This window comes from Mesocricetus auratus, unplaced genomic scaffold, assembly GCF_017639785.1.
Source record: "Mesocricetus auratus isolate SY011 unplaced genomic scaffold, BCM_Maur_2.0 Super-Scaffold_4256, whole genome shotgun sequence".
NCBI lineage: Eukaryota > Metazoa > Chordata > Mammalia > Rodentia > Cricetidae > Mesocricetus > Mesocricetus auratus.
This window is the reverse complement of record NW_024429182.1, coordinates 16,015,654-16,034,538: the sequence shown is the minus strand read 5'-3', so window position 1 is coordinate 16,034,538 and position 18,885 is coordinate 16,015,654. Positions and strand designations below refer to the sequence as shown.

General features: G+C 42.1%; 1 protein-coding gene across 8 annotated transcripts in view; it reads left to right on the top strand.

The window, feature by feature from the left end:
- The window catches only part of Btrc (beta-transducin repeat containing E3 ubiquitin protein ligase), a 178,720-nt gene that overhangs the window by 137,242 nt on the left and 22,593 nt on the right, over nt 1-18,885 (top strand). For all 8 annotated transcript variants that reach the window (XM_005063536.4, XM_040743818.1, XM_005063534.4 and 5 more), the window contains 2 exons: nt 12,535-12,766; nt 16,806-16,992. In XM_005063536.4, the coding sequence (XP_005063593.1) occupies nt 12,535-12,766; nt 16,806-16,992 (419 nt within the window). The remainder of the gene's footprint in view (nt 1-12,534; nt 12,767-16,805; nt 16,993-18,885) is intronic.

Genomic DNA, 18,885 nt, shown 5'->3' with positions numbered 1-18,885 from the left:
GTAAAACTTCCCATGCTTTACTCCTATAGCTCCTGTGGTGTTTCAGAAGGCCAGGGTTATTTTTAAGAGGGTTACTCTGCCTATGTCTGCTGCTTGAGCATTTTCTATGATAAAATGACATTTACACAAATTATGTGGTCCCTCATGTTGCCCTTCTCCGTTTTTTCTTCCCTCACTTTCCCAAGTCTGCAACACTTGTGCTGTTTCCCCATCTCATGAGCAAAGTTTTAACAGTACGCAGAAAGTTAACTGCCTGGAGTCTTTTAAATATAAGTAACACGCAACCGGTAATAAGCTGTCGGTGGTTTTTTGCTGCCTGCAAAGAAACATAAACACAGCGCTCATTTCTGGCAGGTTTTTACTGTCAGAGTTTCTCCTATTATATTTATCTTACAATTTGCCAGGGGGTGAAGTTATTAAGTTTTAGCAGCAGCCATCGATCAAGTTCACAAGTTAACACGATAAAGGCTCTGTGCCGCTCCGATCCGGGGAAATGATGATCCTCACTCGGTAATTAACTAAATGAGAAAGTTAAATCTTACTTGAGAGCTGGGAGAGATGAAAGAGAGGTGTTTGTCAGTTTCTCAGTGGAAATTAGAAGCAGTTTTCTGCAATTCCCTAAGCTGCTGCTCTGTCATATTTTACATAAGCACTGGGAAAACGTCTTGTAATTAGTGCTGTCATGGAGGGTTTTTTTTATTATTTTTTTTTTTTTGCTGAAGGATGTTGGAATAATTCATTAGATTATCAAGAAAGGCTTGTGTCCTGAAATGATTAGCACAGTGAAATTTAAACCATTAACGATAACAAGTTTAGAGCTTGCTGCAGTGCAGAGGCACCCGGGGTATGTCTGTGCCTATTTCAATCATTTCTTATAATTAAACATTATGTCCTTTTTTTTTCCTCCTCACTAGGACCCATCCAAAAATCCTTTTAAGGTGGCACTGTCTACATCAGTGAGTTTAGCAGCCTTGAGGTGTGTGTCGTTAGTCGCTGTAATAATGATGCAGCAGTAAATTAAGCTGCAGTGAGTTCCTTGGCTTAGAACAAAAGAACCCTGTCACCCTGCAAGCTGTAGTTGCATGCCAGAGCCCACCAAAGAAACAGGACTCAGTTTTGAAATCTAAAAATGTTAAGTGGCTATCTTGTCCCTTTAACTACAGTAAAAATCAAGAAACCGTCCAAATGGCCTTGCTTTGACATGGTTGAATGTTGTGCATGGCTTTTCCTATCATCAGTAATAGGAGCTTGGCCAGTGTCTAGTCTTTAAGCAACCGTACGTATAGAACTGCTTTGAGTTCACTTCCTAGTGAGCTTTATTTAAAAGCGTTGGAATGAGCACCAGCTCTGTCTCGTGGGTTATTAGAAATCAGATTCATAATGTGAACTTCTCTCTGCTGACAAATCTGCCCCTTCCTGTCTTCCACATTCACTAATCAGATCTGACATATTTATGAGTTCACCTAATATGTAATCATATTTAGTGGAAGCTGTTAAAATATTAATACAATAACCCCACTGAGGAATGTGATGTTTACTTCGGCTGGAATGTGTACCCCATTCTGTACATTCAGCTCTCTTTGCTTTCATGTGGACTCCCAACCTGAGCCCCAGTAAAAGATAAAGGATTATATTTTAGTCACTCTAAGTTATAGCCTTTAAGAACTAAAATTTGATTATTGAAAGTTGTGGCCCTACTTTTGAGCATTTGTTACTTTTTCTGTTTGTGCCCAACCACTTCTCATGAATTCCTTCCTGGAAACTTGCTCGGATGCTGTGGGCTTCTTTCCCTTGCTCCCTGTCCCTCTGGGGCCCCAGAGCTGCTTCGGGCCTTGTTCCACCGTCTCCTTCCCTAGAAGAGCTCACTTGTCCCCATCTCTCCAGCCTAATCAAGATGCAGACAATTCCATTTCCTCTCAATTCAACCAAGACAACATTGACTTTTTTCTAGAAGGCACTTTAGAAAGAAAGCAAGGGAGAGACATTGGGAGTGGAGAGAATCATTGTTTCTAGATTCTTATTTAACAAAAACCTGGCAGTAGACTTTAGAGACCAGATTGTGGACCTCTACAAAGCTTTTGCCTTTCTCCCTAAAACTGTGGCAAGCCAGACATGGTGGTGCACACCTGTATTTTCAATACTCTGGTGACTGAGGCAGGAGGATCACAAGTTTAACTCCAGCTTGGGCTGTATTACAAAAGCACAAAGACAAAACAAATAAGAATTCTAGCAAGTTTTGACTTGTTTTTCCTGGCCATGGAGCAAGAACCTTGTAACTCTGGTTCTGCCCCTATCCAGGCAAAGGAATCAGTTCTTCCTTCAGGAAGAAGTACATGATTATATTCAAAGAAATGTCTTGTGGCCTAGAGTGGTGGCACATGCCTTAAATTCAAGCTTTTAGGAGGCAGAGCAGGTGGATTTCTGTGAATTGAAGGCCAGCCTGGTCTACATAGTGAGTTCCAGGCCAACCAGGGCTACATAGTGAGACCCTGTCTCCAGTGAATTAATGAATGAGTGAATGAGTGAATGAATGAGGTTCTAACCCAGACTTCCTTTCCCCTCTCCCTTCACCTTCTCTCTTCTTAACTTCTGTTTTTCTCCTCCTTTTCCTCCTCCTGCTCCTGCTCCTCTTTTCCTCACCTCCCACCTCTCTTAACAAGACTGAACAGCCTCGAAACCCTTGGTCCTCCTGTGTCCACTTCTAAGTGCTGGGATTACAGTCATTGACCAGCACACCCAGCCTTCAGGCTGTAACATCCATTTGTTCTAACACTTCCAACCCTAACCATAGTCCCCCCTTGCTTGGATCCTTGGTCTTCCTCCTCCCTTCACAGCTCCTCATCTACTCTCTATAATGGAGCCTGGTGTGCTTCCAAGCACATCAGGAAGCACAGTTCCTGTTTGACTACTCCAGAACCTCCACAAGCTCTCTCACCTTCATACTGCTTCCCAAGGCCCCGCAGGCCTTCCCGCAGGCCGCCTCACCTACCAGTCACTACTTTCCCTTTATTGGTAACTCTGCACCTGCCCACATGGGCCTTTCATTCTTCCCACATCTACATTGGTACCCATTCCTCCCTGCTTTTGTTTTAAGATCTTCCTCCGGGTCCTGGTAAGACTTAGTCTTATGCAAATCTCAGCTTAGATGTCACCTTCTGCCCTGACTTCCTTACTCCCCAGTTAAGTGAGCTCAGCTGTTCACTCACTTGTTTGCCTTGTTACTTTTCTTTACAACCCATATCCGATTCTAAAGTTAGTATATTTCTTTTGTGTTCTCCTCACTCTTTCCCAGAGAAAGCAAGAAACTGCCTGTTCACTGTTTAACTAGCCTTTGCTAAACTACCCTGCAGAGAGAGCCAGTCAGTGGGACTTGACAACATTCAGGTTCCAGCCTTAATCAGAATTCTCTTTCTGTCTCTCTTAGGTGCATTCTAATCCCCAGCACAGCCGTTGCTTGCTTTATTCTTAACTCAGTACCTATCGGAATCATTATTTCCCTCCACATACCATAGTCCCCAGTTCTAGAGTCTCAAAGCCAGACAGAACCCTTAGATGCCTTAGCATTTGCATCTCTAGTCACCGATGGTCTCTTCATTTTGTCCTTGTCCTTGCAACACTTCTTAATGGTGTCCTTTGTCTGAAACATTCTTTCTCTACTTACTCTACTCTCCTTAGTGGTTAGTTACAGCAGGGTTTGCATGGAAACTGGAAACATATGTCATTTCACAGTCCTGTTCAACTAGTCCATGATGTTATCTTTAAACTCATACATAATACAGTTAGTAAAGTCAACATACGCCATGTTATTGGCTAGGCCAGTTGATGTCTCTAAAGAATATATTTTCCTCCTGGCCCAGGGCAGCAACTGCAGAGAAATTCATGGTCATTTTGAAAATAGTACATGTAATGTGTTTTCAGGGGTGAGGCACTTAGCCTTTTAGCCTAAACTGGAAGACAGTGCCACAAACACTTAACTCCTTTCATTTTGTGTGCTTGTCACCTGACAGCATCATTTGGACTCTGTTTGGAGACAGTTGTTCATTGCAAACAGAAAGGCAGAAGAGTGTGTAGAGCGTCAGGAAGTTAGTGTTGCCATTAAACTGAAGCTGTCTGTCAGCTTTCCTGGACATTTGAACAGAATGGTTCAGTCACCAGGGTTTTGTTGGGAAGGCTGAATCAATTCTCCCGCCGCTCTCTTCCCTATATATTCTAATATACAACCTTCTGGTTATTTTAATAATTGAGCCTTGTCACTATACCCTTGTGGATTTTTTAGAGTTTCTCAAATTGAAATTTTACTTCATTTACTTGAGACATTTGTAGAAAAATCTGTATGGGAGAATGGTCAGGGTAGAGACGCAACAGCAAAGACCTTTAGAGTTCTCTGTTAATGTGGTGTGTTAATTCCAAGTAAAATTAATGCCATGTGGTGTTACTATGATTCAATAAATTTTCTCAGTTGTATGTTGTGTAACAAGATGAAGAAGATCCCCATGGCCCCAGTGAGCCCCTCGTGCCTTTTCTCAGCTAGTTTCACTCACCCTACTCAAAGAAACCACTGACCTTTTTCATAAGTAAAATAAATAAAGATTCGTTGTTCCTAGAGTGGCATATAAGTGAACTCATGAACTGTGTGCTCTTATGCCTAGCTTCTAATCCATGTGTTCTGGAATCCATCCTTATTGTCTGATGTGTTTCCCTCCCAGTGTTGCTAAGTGTTCCACTGTGTGCTTACATTATAATTTATTGTTCATCATTCTTCTCTCTTTTGGAGGTAGGGGCGTCAAGACAGGGTTTCTCTGTGTAACAGCCCTGGCTGTCCTGAACTCGCTTTGTAGACCAAGTTGGCCTCAAACTCACAGAGATCCACCTGCCTCTGCCTCCCAAGTGTTGAGATGAAAGGCATGCACCGCCACCACCCGGCTTAATTTTTTCTTGATGGACTTGTATCTTATTACACTGGGGGGTTATTATGAAGACAGAAACAATGAACACTGTTTGGGAGGTAGATATCTACATCATGGTAAAGTCTATATTTACCTCTATAAAATACTCTCAACTTGTTTTCCAAAGTAATTGTACCATTTGGCATCACAACGGTGATGTGTAAGAGACCGATTGTTCAAGATAGTTAGTACCTTAGTCCATGTTTAGTAGTCTCTCACAGCTTACTTTACATTTCCATGCTGACTTGAAATGTTGAACAGCTTTTTCTATGCTTACTGGCCTTCCAGAGGTTTTTTTTTGGGGGGGGGGTCCATTTTTTAACCAATTAAAAAAAAAGTATTTTATGACTTACCAAACAGCTAGCATTATTCGTTTCCTCACTATTGAGTCCTAAGAGTTCATATATTCTAAAATAAAGATTTATTTTAAATTTAAAATAATAAATGAATTATATAAAATAAATAAACTTAAATTTATTTATTCTAAAATAAAGATATTTCTCCCAGCTCCTAACTGAGCTGGTGAGATAGCTCAAGAGACAGGCACTTGCTGCCAAGCTGAAAACCTGAGTTCCATCCCCAAGATTCATGCAGTAAGAAGAAAAGAACCAACTCCTCCAAATTGTCTTCTGACCTCCATAAACACCACACACACACCCTGATTTATTAAATTCTTTTATTAAGTTTGTTGCTTTTGCAACCTCTCTAAAATGTTTGCCTAGCCAATGGGTACAAAAAAAAAACTTCCTTTACCCTTTAAGTTTTATGGTTTATAGTTCTAACTCGAGTTTATACAAGTCAATCTTACATGTGTTTCCCAGTGTGGACATGCAGTTGCCTACCATCACTTTAAAAAGCTACCCTTGGGGCTGCAGAGATGGCTTACAGTTAAGAGCACTTGCTGCTCTTACAGGGACCTGGGTTTAGTTCCCAGCACGCACATCAGGAGTCTCACAACCATCTGTAACTCCAGTTCCAGGAGCTGCTACCATCTTCTGATCTCTACAGACACCTGCCAGCATTTGGTACACATGCATGCACTATAGAGCACACATTCATAAAATACGTAAATCCTTTTTTTCCTCGTTTTCTTTATTATTCTGTCATACATCCAGCCACAGCTTCCCCTATATACTGGATTCTTTTGTGTGTCAACTAGAGTCATCAAAGAGGAAGGAGCCTTAGTTGAGGAAATGCCTCTACAAGATCAGCGTAAGGCATTTTCTCAATTAATGATCAGTGGGGGAGGAAGGTGGGGCTGCCATGAGAAGAAGCCAGTAAGCAGCTCCCCTCTATGAACTCTTCATCAGCTCCTGCCTGTTCAAGTTCCTGTCTTTGACTTCCTTCAGTGATGAGCAGCAATGCTGAAGTGTAAGCCTAATAAAGTCTCTCTTCCTCAACTTGCCTTTTTGTCCTGATGTTTCATCACAGCAATAGAATCTCTAACTAGACACCTTCCCTACAGGTATCTCTCCCCAGAAAAAAAAAGCAGGCCTCCCAGGGACATCAACAGAACATGGCACAACAAGATATAAGACCAGGCACAAGCCCTCCTATCAAGGCTGGGTGAGGCAACCCTGTAAGAGGAAAAGGGTCCCAAAAGCAGGTGAAAGAGTCAGAGACATCCCCACTCCCACTGTCAGGAGTTCCTCAAAACACCAAATCAACAATCATAATATATGTTCAGTGGACCTAGCACAGACCCATGCAGGCTCCAAGACTGTCTCTTGTCTCTGTGAGCCCTATGAGCCAAGCTTAGTGACTGCAGGTGGGAGAGGGGAGACTACAGGGAGAGCCATGCTTTCCCGGTGTTCTCAACTACTCTGGCTTCCACAATTGTCCCTCCCCTTTTGCATAGGGTTCCCCAGGTTCCATGGGGAGAGACCTGATGAAAGTCTCCACCCTGGGCTGGAACAGCCAGCCCCACCCCCAGTGTTTGTCTGTGGGTCTCTGCATGTACTCCCATCTGCAGTGTCTTTGGTGACAGCTGAACTGGGCAGCCATCTATGAGTGTAACAGAATATCTTGAGGAATCATCGTTTCATTGATTTTTTTTTAATTTTGCCAGTTGTATTGGGATCTACCCTAGGTCTCTGGACTGTCCTGGTCATTCAGGCAGTATTGTGCATGGACTTCCTCTTATGCTGTGGGTCTCAAATTACACCTGTCATTGGTTGTCCACTCCCACAAGTTCTGCACCACCGTTGCCTGAGCACACCTTGCAGACAGGATGGATTGTAGGTTGAAGGTTTTGTGGCTGGGTTGGTGTCCCAGTCCCACTACTGGTAGCCTTGCCTAGTTACAGAAGGTGGATAGTTCAGGCTCCATATCTGAGTTTGATCATCAGAACCTACAGTGGAAGGAGAGAACCAGCTCTTGAAAATGTCCTCCACACTCACACCTTTGAATCCAGCACACGCACACACACACACACTCACGCATGCACGCACGCATGCACACACACAGTTGTAGAGAATAAGTAGAATAAAATTCTGCGGTCTAAGTCCTCTATCTTTTAATTTAGGGCCCTTTGCACCTCTATACAAATTAGTAGAGTCTATATCAGTTTTTCTGTTAAGGTTTTGGTTTTTGGTTGCTATTGCATTGATCCTATAGATTAATCTAAAAAGTATGAACAGTATTAAGTCCAGTTTATGATCATGTGTAACATATCTCTCCATTTATTTATTTTAAAGACATTCCCACCAGGCATAGTGGTGCACACCTTTAATCCCAGCACTCAGAAGCAGGTAGATCTCTTTTAGTTAGAGGACAGCCTGGTCTACAGAGCGAATTTCAAGATAATCAGGGCTATATAGTGAGACCCTGTTTATAAATAAATAAACAAACACAAAATAATTAATAAATAAATATTCCCTCAGCAAGGTTTTTATTTTATGGCTATTAAACATTTGTCAATTTTTTTCTTAAGCATTGTGTGGGGCTTTCTCGTTTTTTAAAATTTCTTTTTATGCTGTGATAAATTACATAAGCAGATTATTTCCAAATATGTATTTTAGCCAGGTGTGTTGGCATTTCTGTAATCCCAACAGTCTGGAGGCTGAGGCAAAAGGAGTGCCACAGATTTGAAGCTAGCCTGGGCCTCATAATAAGATCCTGTCCCAAAAGTGAAATGAAAGCAGTGTGTTCTCTAGGATGGCAGGTGACTGGCTGCAGGGGGGGACACACAGGGAGCTGGCGAGGCTTGTGCTCGTCTGCTCTTGGTCTGTCTGCTGGCATCTGGGACAGTTAACTGTTATATGCATTCAGTGTTATACTATACCCCCTTTGTGTATTAAAGTTACTAAAACTAAACTAAGAAACTTGTATATTTACTAAAACTAAACTAAGAAAGGAAGATGTGTTTTCAAAAGTGGGGGGTGTAATGGATTATTGTAATAAAGTCCATGAAAGCCCACATAAAGGGCTTTCAGGTATTTATTTGGGAGTCACTCATGGATAACAGAGTAAGGGAGAGAAGCACTGAGGTCATCTGCCCAGAGCACTGAAAGATGTGACCACCACCCAAGAGCACAGGCTCACCCCCCAGTCATTCATGTAGCACCTGAGACTCCGTCCTGAGGGGCTGGTACATCAAAGACTGTTGGCTGAGTGAGTTTCAAACAGTTCTAACAGCATTTTATTTTATGAGATTTGATTTGAGGCTGAGTGTGTGGCCTCAGTGGTAGAATGCTTGCCCAAGCCTGTGTGGAGGCACTTGGTTAGATCCTCAGCATGGGTACAGGCTGGGCTACTAAATACTTCCCATAAACAAACTTGTTACCGCTGTTCTCACATAAAATTCCAGTGAGGTTGTTTGTGTTACTCCCATTTTATAAATGGGGGGAACAGACACAGAAGGGGAAGCTAGTAAGTCTTTTAATTCCAGGGCTGTAGCTCTAACTAAACCAGTATAGCATGGGGTTAGGATTAGGATAGTGCCATTTGAAGTGAATGTGGGTCTCAGACACATCTTCTTCACGAGGAAACACTCCGTGAAGGGTGGTGACTACAAAGTAGGTGCTACCCGTGTCTCCCAGAGCAGGTTGTCAATACGCAAGTGTTTGCCACCTCACTTGATTTCTAGTAACCAAATGGGTCTGATCACTGAAAGTAAAAGAAAGCCTTGACTGAAGCTTGTCTCCAACGGGGAAATTCCCAGGTTCCCCCAGTCCTGATGGTGGCTGCAGCAGGCGTGGCTCCCTGTGGTTACAGATAAGCCTGGTCTGTGCAAAGGTAAATAGCCATTTCATCAGCTTGATGGCTGTATGTTCCTGAACTTCTGAGCTTTAACCAGAAGACAGCTCTAGCACCCATCATTCTCTTGGTGCGGGGGGGAGGAGGAAGAATTGGTTTGTTTTATAAGGTACAATCTCATATAGTTCAGGTTGGCCTCAATTGCTATAAAAAAGAGGATGATCATAAACTTCTGATCTCTTGTGCCACAGCGCCTGTTTTATATGTGAAACCCAGGGCCTTATCCATGCTAAGAAAGCTCTGCCCCAAGTGCTCTGGGCTGCTCCATCCCCAGTCTGTTTCTACCTTTTATGACAAAGATCATGATGATATGGTGGGCTTTGGAGATCAGGATGAGAAGTGGCTTTTTTGGTTAAGCTTGTAAGCCCACCAGTTTGCTAAGTGCTCCAAGTCTTACTCCTCATTTGATGAGTTTCCCTTTGCTAAGTTGCAAACAGCCTACATGGAAAGTAGCCTGAACTCCCCATGGCCAGTGCCCAGCAGGTTCTTCTCCATCATCTCTACTGTGTGTGGGAGCATTGGCATCTGCACTAGAAAACTCCAGCTCTGCACACCAGGCTTGCTGCTTACAGGGCCAGCTTTTCCCTGTGGCCAGCTGCCTTCATGCCGGTCTTGGAAATCCACTGGTATCAGCTGCTGACCAAGTTCCATTTGTGAAATGTCTGAGAGGATAAGACAGGCCCATACCTTAATGGCAGAAGTAGAGTGTCCGAGTGTGTTACACCACATTCAGCATATGTAACCATGATGAATTCCATACCGACATGGGTCCTCATGTCTCCTTAGGGTCAGCTCAGGAGAACACATCCATTGTCTATCAAGTTACATAGAAAGGTCTCCATTTACACTCATTTGTGCCATCCTACATAAAAATCACTTTTTTTAGAGTAGTTGTTTCTGTTGATTTCCGAATCTTTTCCCATGGTTCTGCAGTTTCAGATTTGGGTGTGAGCCTCATCTCCTTTTCTCCTGCCCACATCCAGCTTCAGTGAGATCTGCTCTGCCCTCGAAATACACTGAATACTAATTCTTTCTCTCCACTTCTCTAGCCAACACTGTAGTGTAAAAGGTGACTTCTCTTCCATGGGTCATTAAAGTAGATTCTAAGTTGGCCTGCTGTTGTCCATTCTGGACCTAGTGCATGCTCCACCCAGTCAGGACCATCGCACGTGTGTGTCTCTCATCTCTGAGTGCTTGTCCCTGTGGCCTCGCATCCTGGTTCTCTCTTCAGCATGGTGGCTCAGGCTCTAAAGAGTGAGTAGAAGTTCTCAGGGCTATTGCCCTGGATTGTGACTCCAAACCCTGTTGGCTGAGATTCTCTGGTGGGAAGAGCAGGGTTCATGTCAGATTGATGAAGCCATGTGTGGAGGTTAGTTGTCCTCATGAATGGGCTGAAAGGCGTGACTCAGTCTACTTCTTCAGTGATCTCTTCAACTACTTATTTAGGGTCCTTGGCTTGCAGGACAGATTGCTGCCTTCCAGACCCTGTGCTCTTAAAATTCCCACCCCCTTGGCTAATCTTCCCCTATGTAACAAGATGTAAAGTTCAAACAATGACCCCATTAGGAAAACTGTCCATGAGCAGGTAGAGTTAAGTAATTACATCATTTTTTAAGTTGCTGAATAACACCTCTTCATTAGCTCATAGTTCTAGAGCTGGGATGTCTGGCCCAGCGTGGTTGTGTTCTCTGTCCAAGGCTGAAATCATTGTGTTGGCCAGACAAGTTCACCTACAAGCTCCTGGGGAAACCCTCACACCTTATTCCTGGTTTCAGGCCAGTCCTTGTTGTACAGTAAAACTAGAGCCAAGATCTCCTCACTGCTTATCAGTGTGTCTGATCACTTTCTCCATACCCCATGTCCACCTTCTGGGGGACAGAATTAAAACTCGCTGAAGACCTCGTGTAGTTAGTAACACTTACTGAAAAAAATTGAGTAAATTTGTATGGCCGTCTTGGAACTCATTATATAACACAACTGGCCTTGAACTTGCAGTCCTCCCTCAGCTCCCTACGTGCTGGGTTCGTGTGTATCGCCACTTCCCATTTAGTAATGTAAGGTCAGCTAAGTGTGCATGACAGCACCTACAATAGGGTTTGACCTAAAGGAAGGTAAGACCGACCTGACTGTGTGGACCTCACTGGCATAGAACTAGCTATGTAGTCAGCCTGGTCTCAAACTCATAGAGATCTGCGAAGTGTGCACACCCTGCAATGGGAATCTTCATGGAACCATCTTAGATGTTTGCCTGCCATGATAACATGCTCCCCTTCGTGTTCTTTTTCACAGTCTTACTGTTACACTTATTTATTGCATGTGTGTGTATGGGCACACATTCCAAGTGTGTGTGGAGATCAGGACAGCTCACAGTGGTTGCCTCTCTCTTTCCACCGTGCACATCAGCTCAGGTCGTCAGGGCTGGCGGCAAGTGCCTTCACCCGCTAACCCATTTCTCGGGCCCTATATAATCCAAAAATCATTGTATTCTGCTTTTCTTGGCAGCACTACTTACATCATAAGTGATGTGTGCCTCTTAAACTAGATTCTCTGCTAGTTTTGTTCATTGTTGTATTCTCAGCACCTAGAACAGTGTTGGATACAGTGTAGATATTCAGTAAATACTTATTAAATGACTTAGTTATTAAAAACTATAGCATTTGGCCAAGCAGTGGTGGTGCACACCTTTAATCCCAGCACTTGGGAGGCAGAGGCATGCATATCTCTGTGAGTTCCAAGTCAGCCTGGTCTATAAAGTGAGCTGCAGGATAGCCAGGGCTGATACACAGAGAAACCCTGTCTCAAAATATATATATATATATATAGCATTTAATTTTTTGATAACCACGAAGATGATATTTTGGAAAGAAAAGGTTAACTTGAGCATATGAGTTATAGGCTTTATCTGCAGAGATGCTATGAGAACTGTAAATATTCGCTGATCTGTCTTTGCATGGAAGACTTCTTATTTGACTTTTAAAAAGTAAGTGTGAAGAAGTAATTATCTAAATGTCTGGTAACAGCTACATACAAGAAAGGGCAAATTAACTTTTTTGCTTGCTAGTAATAATTATGTGCTTCTGGCCATAGATTAAGAATGTCTGTGAGCTTTTAGAAATGGTCTTCTCGGAGTATACCTGATTTACCAACTTACTCTGGTATTTGTAAGTCTTTCCACATAATTATGATTCACAATACTCAATTACTATAAATCTAACAAGAATAACTCACTTGTAAAGATACGAGTTAACATACCAGACCAGAAAATTAGACTATTGCCCTCATTTTCAATGCTTACTGTTACATGTTTCTTTTAATTCCTCCCTTCCTATAGACAAAACTTGCCAATGGCACTTCCAGTATGATTGTGCCCAAGCAGCGGAAGCTCTCAGCAAGCTATGAGAAGGAAAAGGAACTGTGTGTCAAGTATTTTGAGCAGTGGTCAGAGTCTGATCAAGTGGAATTTGTAGAACACCTTATATCCCAAATGTGTCATTACCAGCATGGGCACATCAACTCCTATCTAAAGCCTATGCTGCAGAGGGATTTCATAACTGCTCTGCCAGGTACGTGTGCTTTCCTTGTAAAGTCTTAGTTACTGCTACAGCAGTAATGGAACTGGGTCTTCAGCCTTACCCCGCCCCTTTGCGAGACTGTGGAGGTTTCACTCCACAACCCACGCTAGCCTCAAATTCACTGTGTAGCCAAGATATGCCCCAAACTCACAGCAGTCCTTCTGCCTTGGCATTGGAAGTTCTGGGATTACAAGTGTAGCACTGCTGGCCACATTTCTCTTTTTAAATTTTTATTTGGTTTGATAGTTTGACATGCCAAGTCACTAATTATACCTTCTTCATCTAATACAAGAAAAACCACTGAGTGTGGTAGCACTTGCCTTTAATCCCAACACTCAGGAGGCAGAGGCAGGTGGATCTCTGTGACTTCAAGGCCAGCCTGGTCTACAGAGTGAGCTCTAGGACAGCCAGGGCTGTTATACATAGAAACCCTGTCTCAAAAAAGAAATATGAGAGAGAGGGAGGAGGAGGAGAAGGAAAAAGAAAAAACAACAAAAATTAAATTCCGTTTTATTGTGTGTCCTTGTATTATGTCCTTCTGTTCAGCTTTTTTTAAATTTAACTTATATGCAGTTCCAAATCTGGTTTTGTTTTTTGTTTTGTTTCCCTTTACCTGATTTGAGGTATGACTTTTATAATGTGTTTTATTTTCCGTTTCTTTCCTGCACTTATATTTGAATTTATGGGAATTTTAGTGGGTTGGTTTGTTTGCTTGAGACAGAGTATCTCTACTGAGCTTAGGCTGACTAAAACACCCACAATCCTCCTGTGTCAGCCTCTGTTACAACCCATAGAATACCTAAATTACAGGATTTTTTTTTTAGGGTTTTTTGTTTGGTTGGTTAGTTTTTTGGCTTTTCGAGACAGGTTTTCTCTGTATTGCTCTGGAGTCTGTCCTGGAACTCACTCTGTAGACCAGGCTGGCCTTGAACTCTCACAGATCCACCTGCCTCTGCCTCCCGAGTGCTGGGATTAAAGGTGTGCGCCACCAACACTGGTAGTATTTTTTTTTGAAAGAATGATGTATCAGTTCTTTGATGTGTGTCTCACACACGGGGGGGTGTTGCGAGGATGCCATAGGTTCTTTGCAGATCAACCAGGGCAGACATTACTACTAACCTATACCCCAATTAGGGTGGGGGATATTGATGCAAACTAGGCAAGTACTCTGTAACTAAGTAGCATCTCCAGAGTGCCCCATCCCCATCTTGAATGGGGATCTAGAACACAGTAAAAAATGGGAAATGGGAAGTTCTTATATGGGCTACACATTTATCAGGGAAATAGTATACAATCAATGTTAACGAAACTGCAGGTCTTGTTTGGGGCTGTTTTTCTGTTTTGATGGTTATGAAATTTAGAAAATCCCCCCCCAAAAAAATAGACTGGAAGATAGTTCAGCCAGCAAAGTGCTTGCTATGTAAGCATGAGGACATGGGTTTGACCCTCAGAGCCTTCATGAGAAAGCTGGGAGAGGGGATGCATTTGTATTCCCAGACCTAGGGAGGCAGATGTAGGTAGATCCCTGGGGGCTCACTGACCTCCATGCACACATATGTGAACATGTACATACACACACAAAGTGAAAAATATAATTGCCCAGAACTCTACCACACAGGTAGCCCTTTGTTTGTTCATATATTTTTATAAAGTTCTGATCATGTGTTTATTTCCCTATATAGAGATACTCAAAGTAGAATTGCTATATTAAAGAACAGGAGGAGCTTCAATGTAGTTTGATTTGTTTGTTATAGTTTGTTTGGGTTTGGGTTTTGTTTTGGTTGTTGTTGCTTGTTTTATGGGTGTGTTGGAAATTGAACCCAGTGCCTCACACTTGCCAGCAAGCACTGGGCCACTAACCTTCACCTGCCGTGAAGCATGAACTTTTTGAAGTCTTTTTCTTCCTCCTCCTCCTCCTCCTCCTCCTCCTCCTCCTCCTCCTCCTCCTCCTCTTGAGGCAAGGTCTTACTGTGTAACTCAGATTGGCCTTGAACTTTCGAGTCCTCCTGGGATTACAGTGTGCACTTCCACCAGCAGCTTCGTCTTTAAAGGGCTTTTGGAACATGCTGGCAAGCTCTCCTGTAAGAAGAATGTACTGTTTGGTAGCCTTCTCAGGACTACGTACTTGCTTAATCCTTGCCAGCTGTTCTTCAAATTTTGTTTTTCTAAACTTAAAATAAATTGCCTTTTAAAATTAAAGAAATGCTTATTTGTATATTACAAATAACCACTTTAAAACAAATTGTACATGTATCCTTTGCTAACTAGAATCAATGTTTGCCCCCTTATATCTGGATTTTTTTTTCTAGCCATAGGCAAGCAGTTTATCTTTGTACAATCTGAGTGTACCTATTTCTGTGTCCTTCCCAATCACTGAGACATGCTACTGTCTTAAGCTTAGACACTGAGAATTGAACCAGAGTCGATTGAACCTGCGTATTATACCTAATGCTGATCCTTAGTGTGTATCTGCTGACCAGTCTATCCGGTATTAAATCACATCCAATGCTTAACAGCCATTTAAATTTCTAAGCCTACACCGTCTGGCTGCATTTAGTAAACCAAACTACTTCAAAAATTGCCTATAATCCATTAATGTAATGGTTTTGTTTGGAGTGTTAGGTGAAATTACTTCCAGCAACTTATTACTGGTACATTGTAAAAGATCAGGAGCAATTTGACAGCAGCCATTAAAAATGTACAAACACCTTTTGGAAACTTCTGATGTTGTACAAAGTTTGAATATAAAGATTCAGGAAACATACCATCATTGTATTTTGTATGAAAACTGTTTATTATATCTTTAATTGGCTTATAGTCATATTCCTTTAATAAGAATTAGGTGATGGATGCCTCCATCTGCTTATGCTTAAATATGAACGTGTGATGCCAGCCAAACAAGATCCATTTAAAGCTTTCTTCCCCAAGTCTGCTGGAAAATGTGATAGATAGCCATACAATTTTTATAATTAGAATAATGTTTAATAAGCATATTTGAATTGTTGCTAATGGCATCCAAGTGTGTCTCCATATGATTCAGGGGAAGCACGCATGCATGTCGTGGGTCCTTCTCAGTTCGTGCCTGCAGAAGACAGATTGTATGACTCCTTCCCACCTTTTGAGCCTTCAGAAAACATCAGAGATTAATAATTTTGAATGTTTTCGTCTGACCTGTAAACAGCAGTGACAATGACCACTAGGGTGGTCATCCTGTTTGAAGGCTCTTTGCCACTGAGACTTTGATACATATTTGGGTGGTAGAGAGCTTTAATTGGGGAACACCAGTTTCCATCACCCACGATCAACTTGCCATGATTTCCTATGAAATGCTACCCAAGTTATTGATTGGCAATTTTTTTTTAATTTTTGGTCGTCACTTAGGTTTTATAGCAGTAAAATAGTTGTGGTTGTTTTTTTTTTTTTTGAACACATGCAGTGGAGCTCATCTTTGAACTTTACTATCCCTGCGTGTCCTCTAGGATGCTCCTGAAGCCATGTCTATCTGCTTCCCTCCTGTCTGTACGCCCACATTTCCTCCCCAGCACAGTCTGGTGTGCTGTCTCCCCAGTACATTTAGGGATATTTCTTTCATTGGATAGCTTTGGAACTACAGCAGTAATAGAAGCAGAATGAGAAATGGACCTAATATCAAGATTTCGGGGGGGTCTGAATCACTGAGTTTGAGATGCCATCCATAGAACATCCCCTAGTGTTGAAATCCATATAGATAGATGGGAACTGTTTTCTGGATTCCTTTTTATTTTTAATGTCTTGGGGGTTTGCTGGTTGTTAGCTTTAACTTTCTTATCTAACAGAAGATGGAAAATACTGTTCATTTCTGTAACCTTATGGAAAAATTATTGACACTCATTTTACCCAAGTCTCTGCTTGAGACAGAAACTGGACCACACTAGGGACAGTGGCGTGCCTTCATCGCACGGCATGTGCTGTTCTTTTAAAGGGTTTTCTGTGAAAAATTGCTCAGCAACCCCTCTGTCTTTTTCTGTGCTTCTTCCTCCCCTCACCAAAGCACGGGGTCTGGACCATATTGCTGAGAACATTCTGTCGTACTTGGACGCCAAATCACTGTGTGCTGCTGAGCTTGTGTGCAAGGAGTGGTACCGTGTGACGTCGGATGGCATGTTGTGGAAGAAGCTCATCGAGAGAATGGTCAGGACGGACTCTCTGTGGAGAGGCCTGGCAGAGCGCAGAGGGTGGTGAGCGTTTACCTATCTCTTACCACAGCACTCTCCCTCGGGGCCGCTGCACGCTGCAAGTGTGGAAGCCAGTGAGGCCGCTTGGCACCATGTATAGTCACTGTGCCGATTTATAACTGAAAAGATAAGAGAATTGTTGTCATGTACTCAATCATTAAATGACATATTTGTTAATACTGCTTGGCAAAAGAAAACTGACCATCTCCTCATTAAAGTATTCTGCTCTTTGGACAGAAAATGGGACTCTACAAAAAGGCCAAGGGGCAATTTTTAAGGCAGGTACGACAGCTTTGAGCGAGGTAGAAAGTATCCGTTCCTGCTTCCTCCTGGGGAAAATGGAATTGCTCGCCTTTGGTAGTCTTCCTGTGTTTAGTCCACTTCCAGTATCTCATTACCTTCATAATCAAAAATTAATTTTTATGTTCCGAGTAAAATAAAACTATAGCTACCAGAAAGAATGAAAATGGAATTTAGTATAAATCACTGTTTCTTAAAATGTATATGTTTCTTTAGATTTACATGTTTAGCTATAAATTCCCTAAGGCCTTATGTCATCAGCAGCCTGAATGACTTCACCAGTGCTGTTCTCTATGTCATTAAAACTTCTTAAAGAGATTTCCCTTCCTAGACCTTTCCCTCAGAGTGTGTCCCTAGGATGCCACTATGAGAAAGTCAGGTATGAGTAACTCATTGAGTAAGTTCTTAAGTGTATTTGATTTAAAAAAAAAAAAGATAATTGGCATGTGTATGCCCAATGGTTGCCTTCAAAGTTAACTTTTGGGGGTCTGTTTTTGTCTGTAGGCATGCACAACCTCAAATAGTTAAGAGTTACAAAGGGAAGCTGGGTGTGGTAGTATACACCGGCCTTTCCAAGCAGAAGGAAGGGGGCTGACAAGTATGAGGTCACCTTAGCTCTGCAGCATGACCGACCCTGTGTCAAAACACGTTTAGAAATCGTTAGGAGCTGTGGGTTCTTGCTTTGTATACATAAGGCTCTGAGTTCAGTCTCAGCACTCAGAAAACAAACCTTCATTTAGCTGCATAGGCATCTGGTCCATACCTGTAATCCCAGCAAGTAAGCAAGTTGAGGCAGGAAAGAGAGAGGTAAATATCAGCCTTCCTTAGAACTTTCATAAAATTGTGTTTGACTCTTTTGCTTGTATATCCTTGAAATCTGAGTGTTATGGCAAGTGCTTCAAGGTTTCTGTCATTTGAGCTATTAAGAAGACTTTAAAACCTTTACTCTTAAATCCCAGGCCAAGGATCCAAATGTTAGCAATCTTCTTGCTATATGACTATAAACCAGGGCTTATTGTTATTGTTTCCTATTGTTTTTCTTTCAGATGTTTTTCCTATCCTTCCTTACTATGTAGGAAAGGAGAAACTGCCTTTGCTTACTGACATCATACTCTGTTAGATAGCATGTATGATGAGTCCATCGTTTTGTTGAGTCCAAGACTAGCTTTAGAAATGAACACACAGGGACTAGAGAGATGGCTCATAGGTTAAGAGCACTAACTGCTCTTCCAGAGGTCCTGAGTTCAATTCCAGCAACCACATGGTGGCTCACAATCATCTACAATTCAATCTGGTGCCCTCTTCCAGCATGTAGGCAGAACACTGTATACGCAATAAATAAATAAGTCTTTCTTAAAAAATGAGCACACAGTCTTACTTGTGGAATTTTCGGATGTCTGAGATTTCTCTATCCCTCAGGAAAGCAAAGGAACTCTCCTCCAGATTATTCATGCCTTAATATATCAGTTTTAAAAACTCACTCCTTAGCTAAAAAGACATCATGCCCTAATAAAATACATGTGTTCCCATTTGTACTGTAAGTAACAGTAACTTTCCTCATAACCACAATGGGTTTTGAAAGCAAGGAGAAGAAAG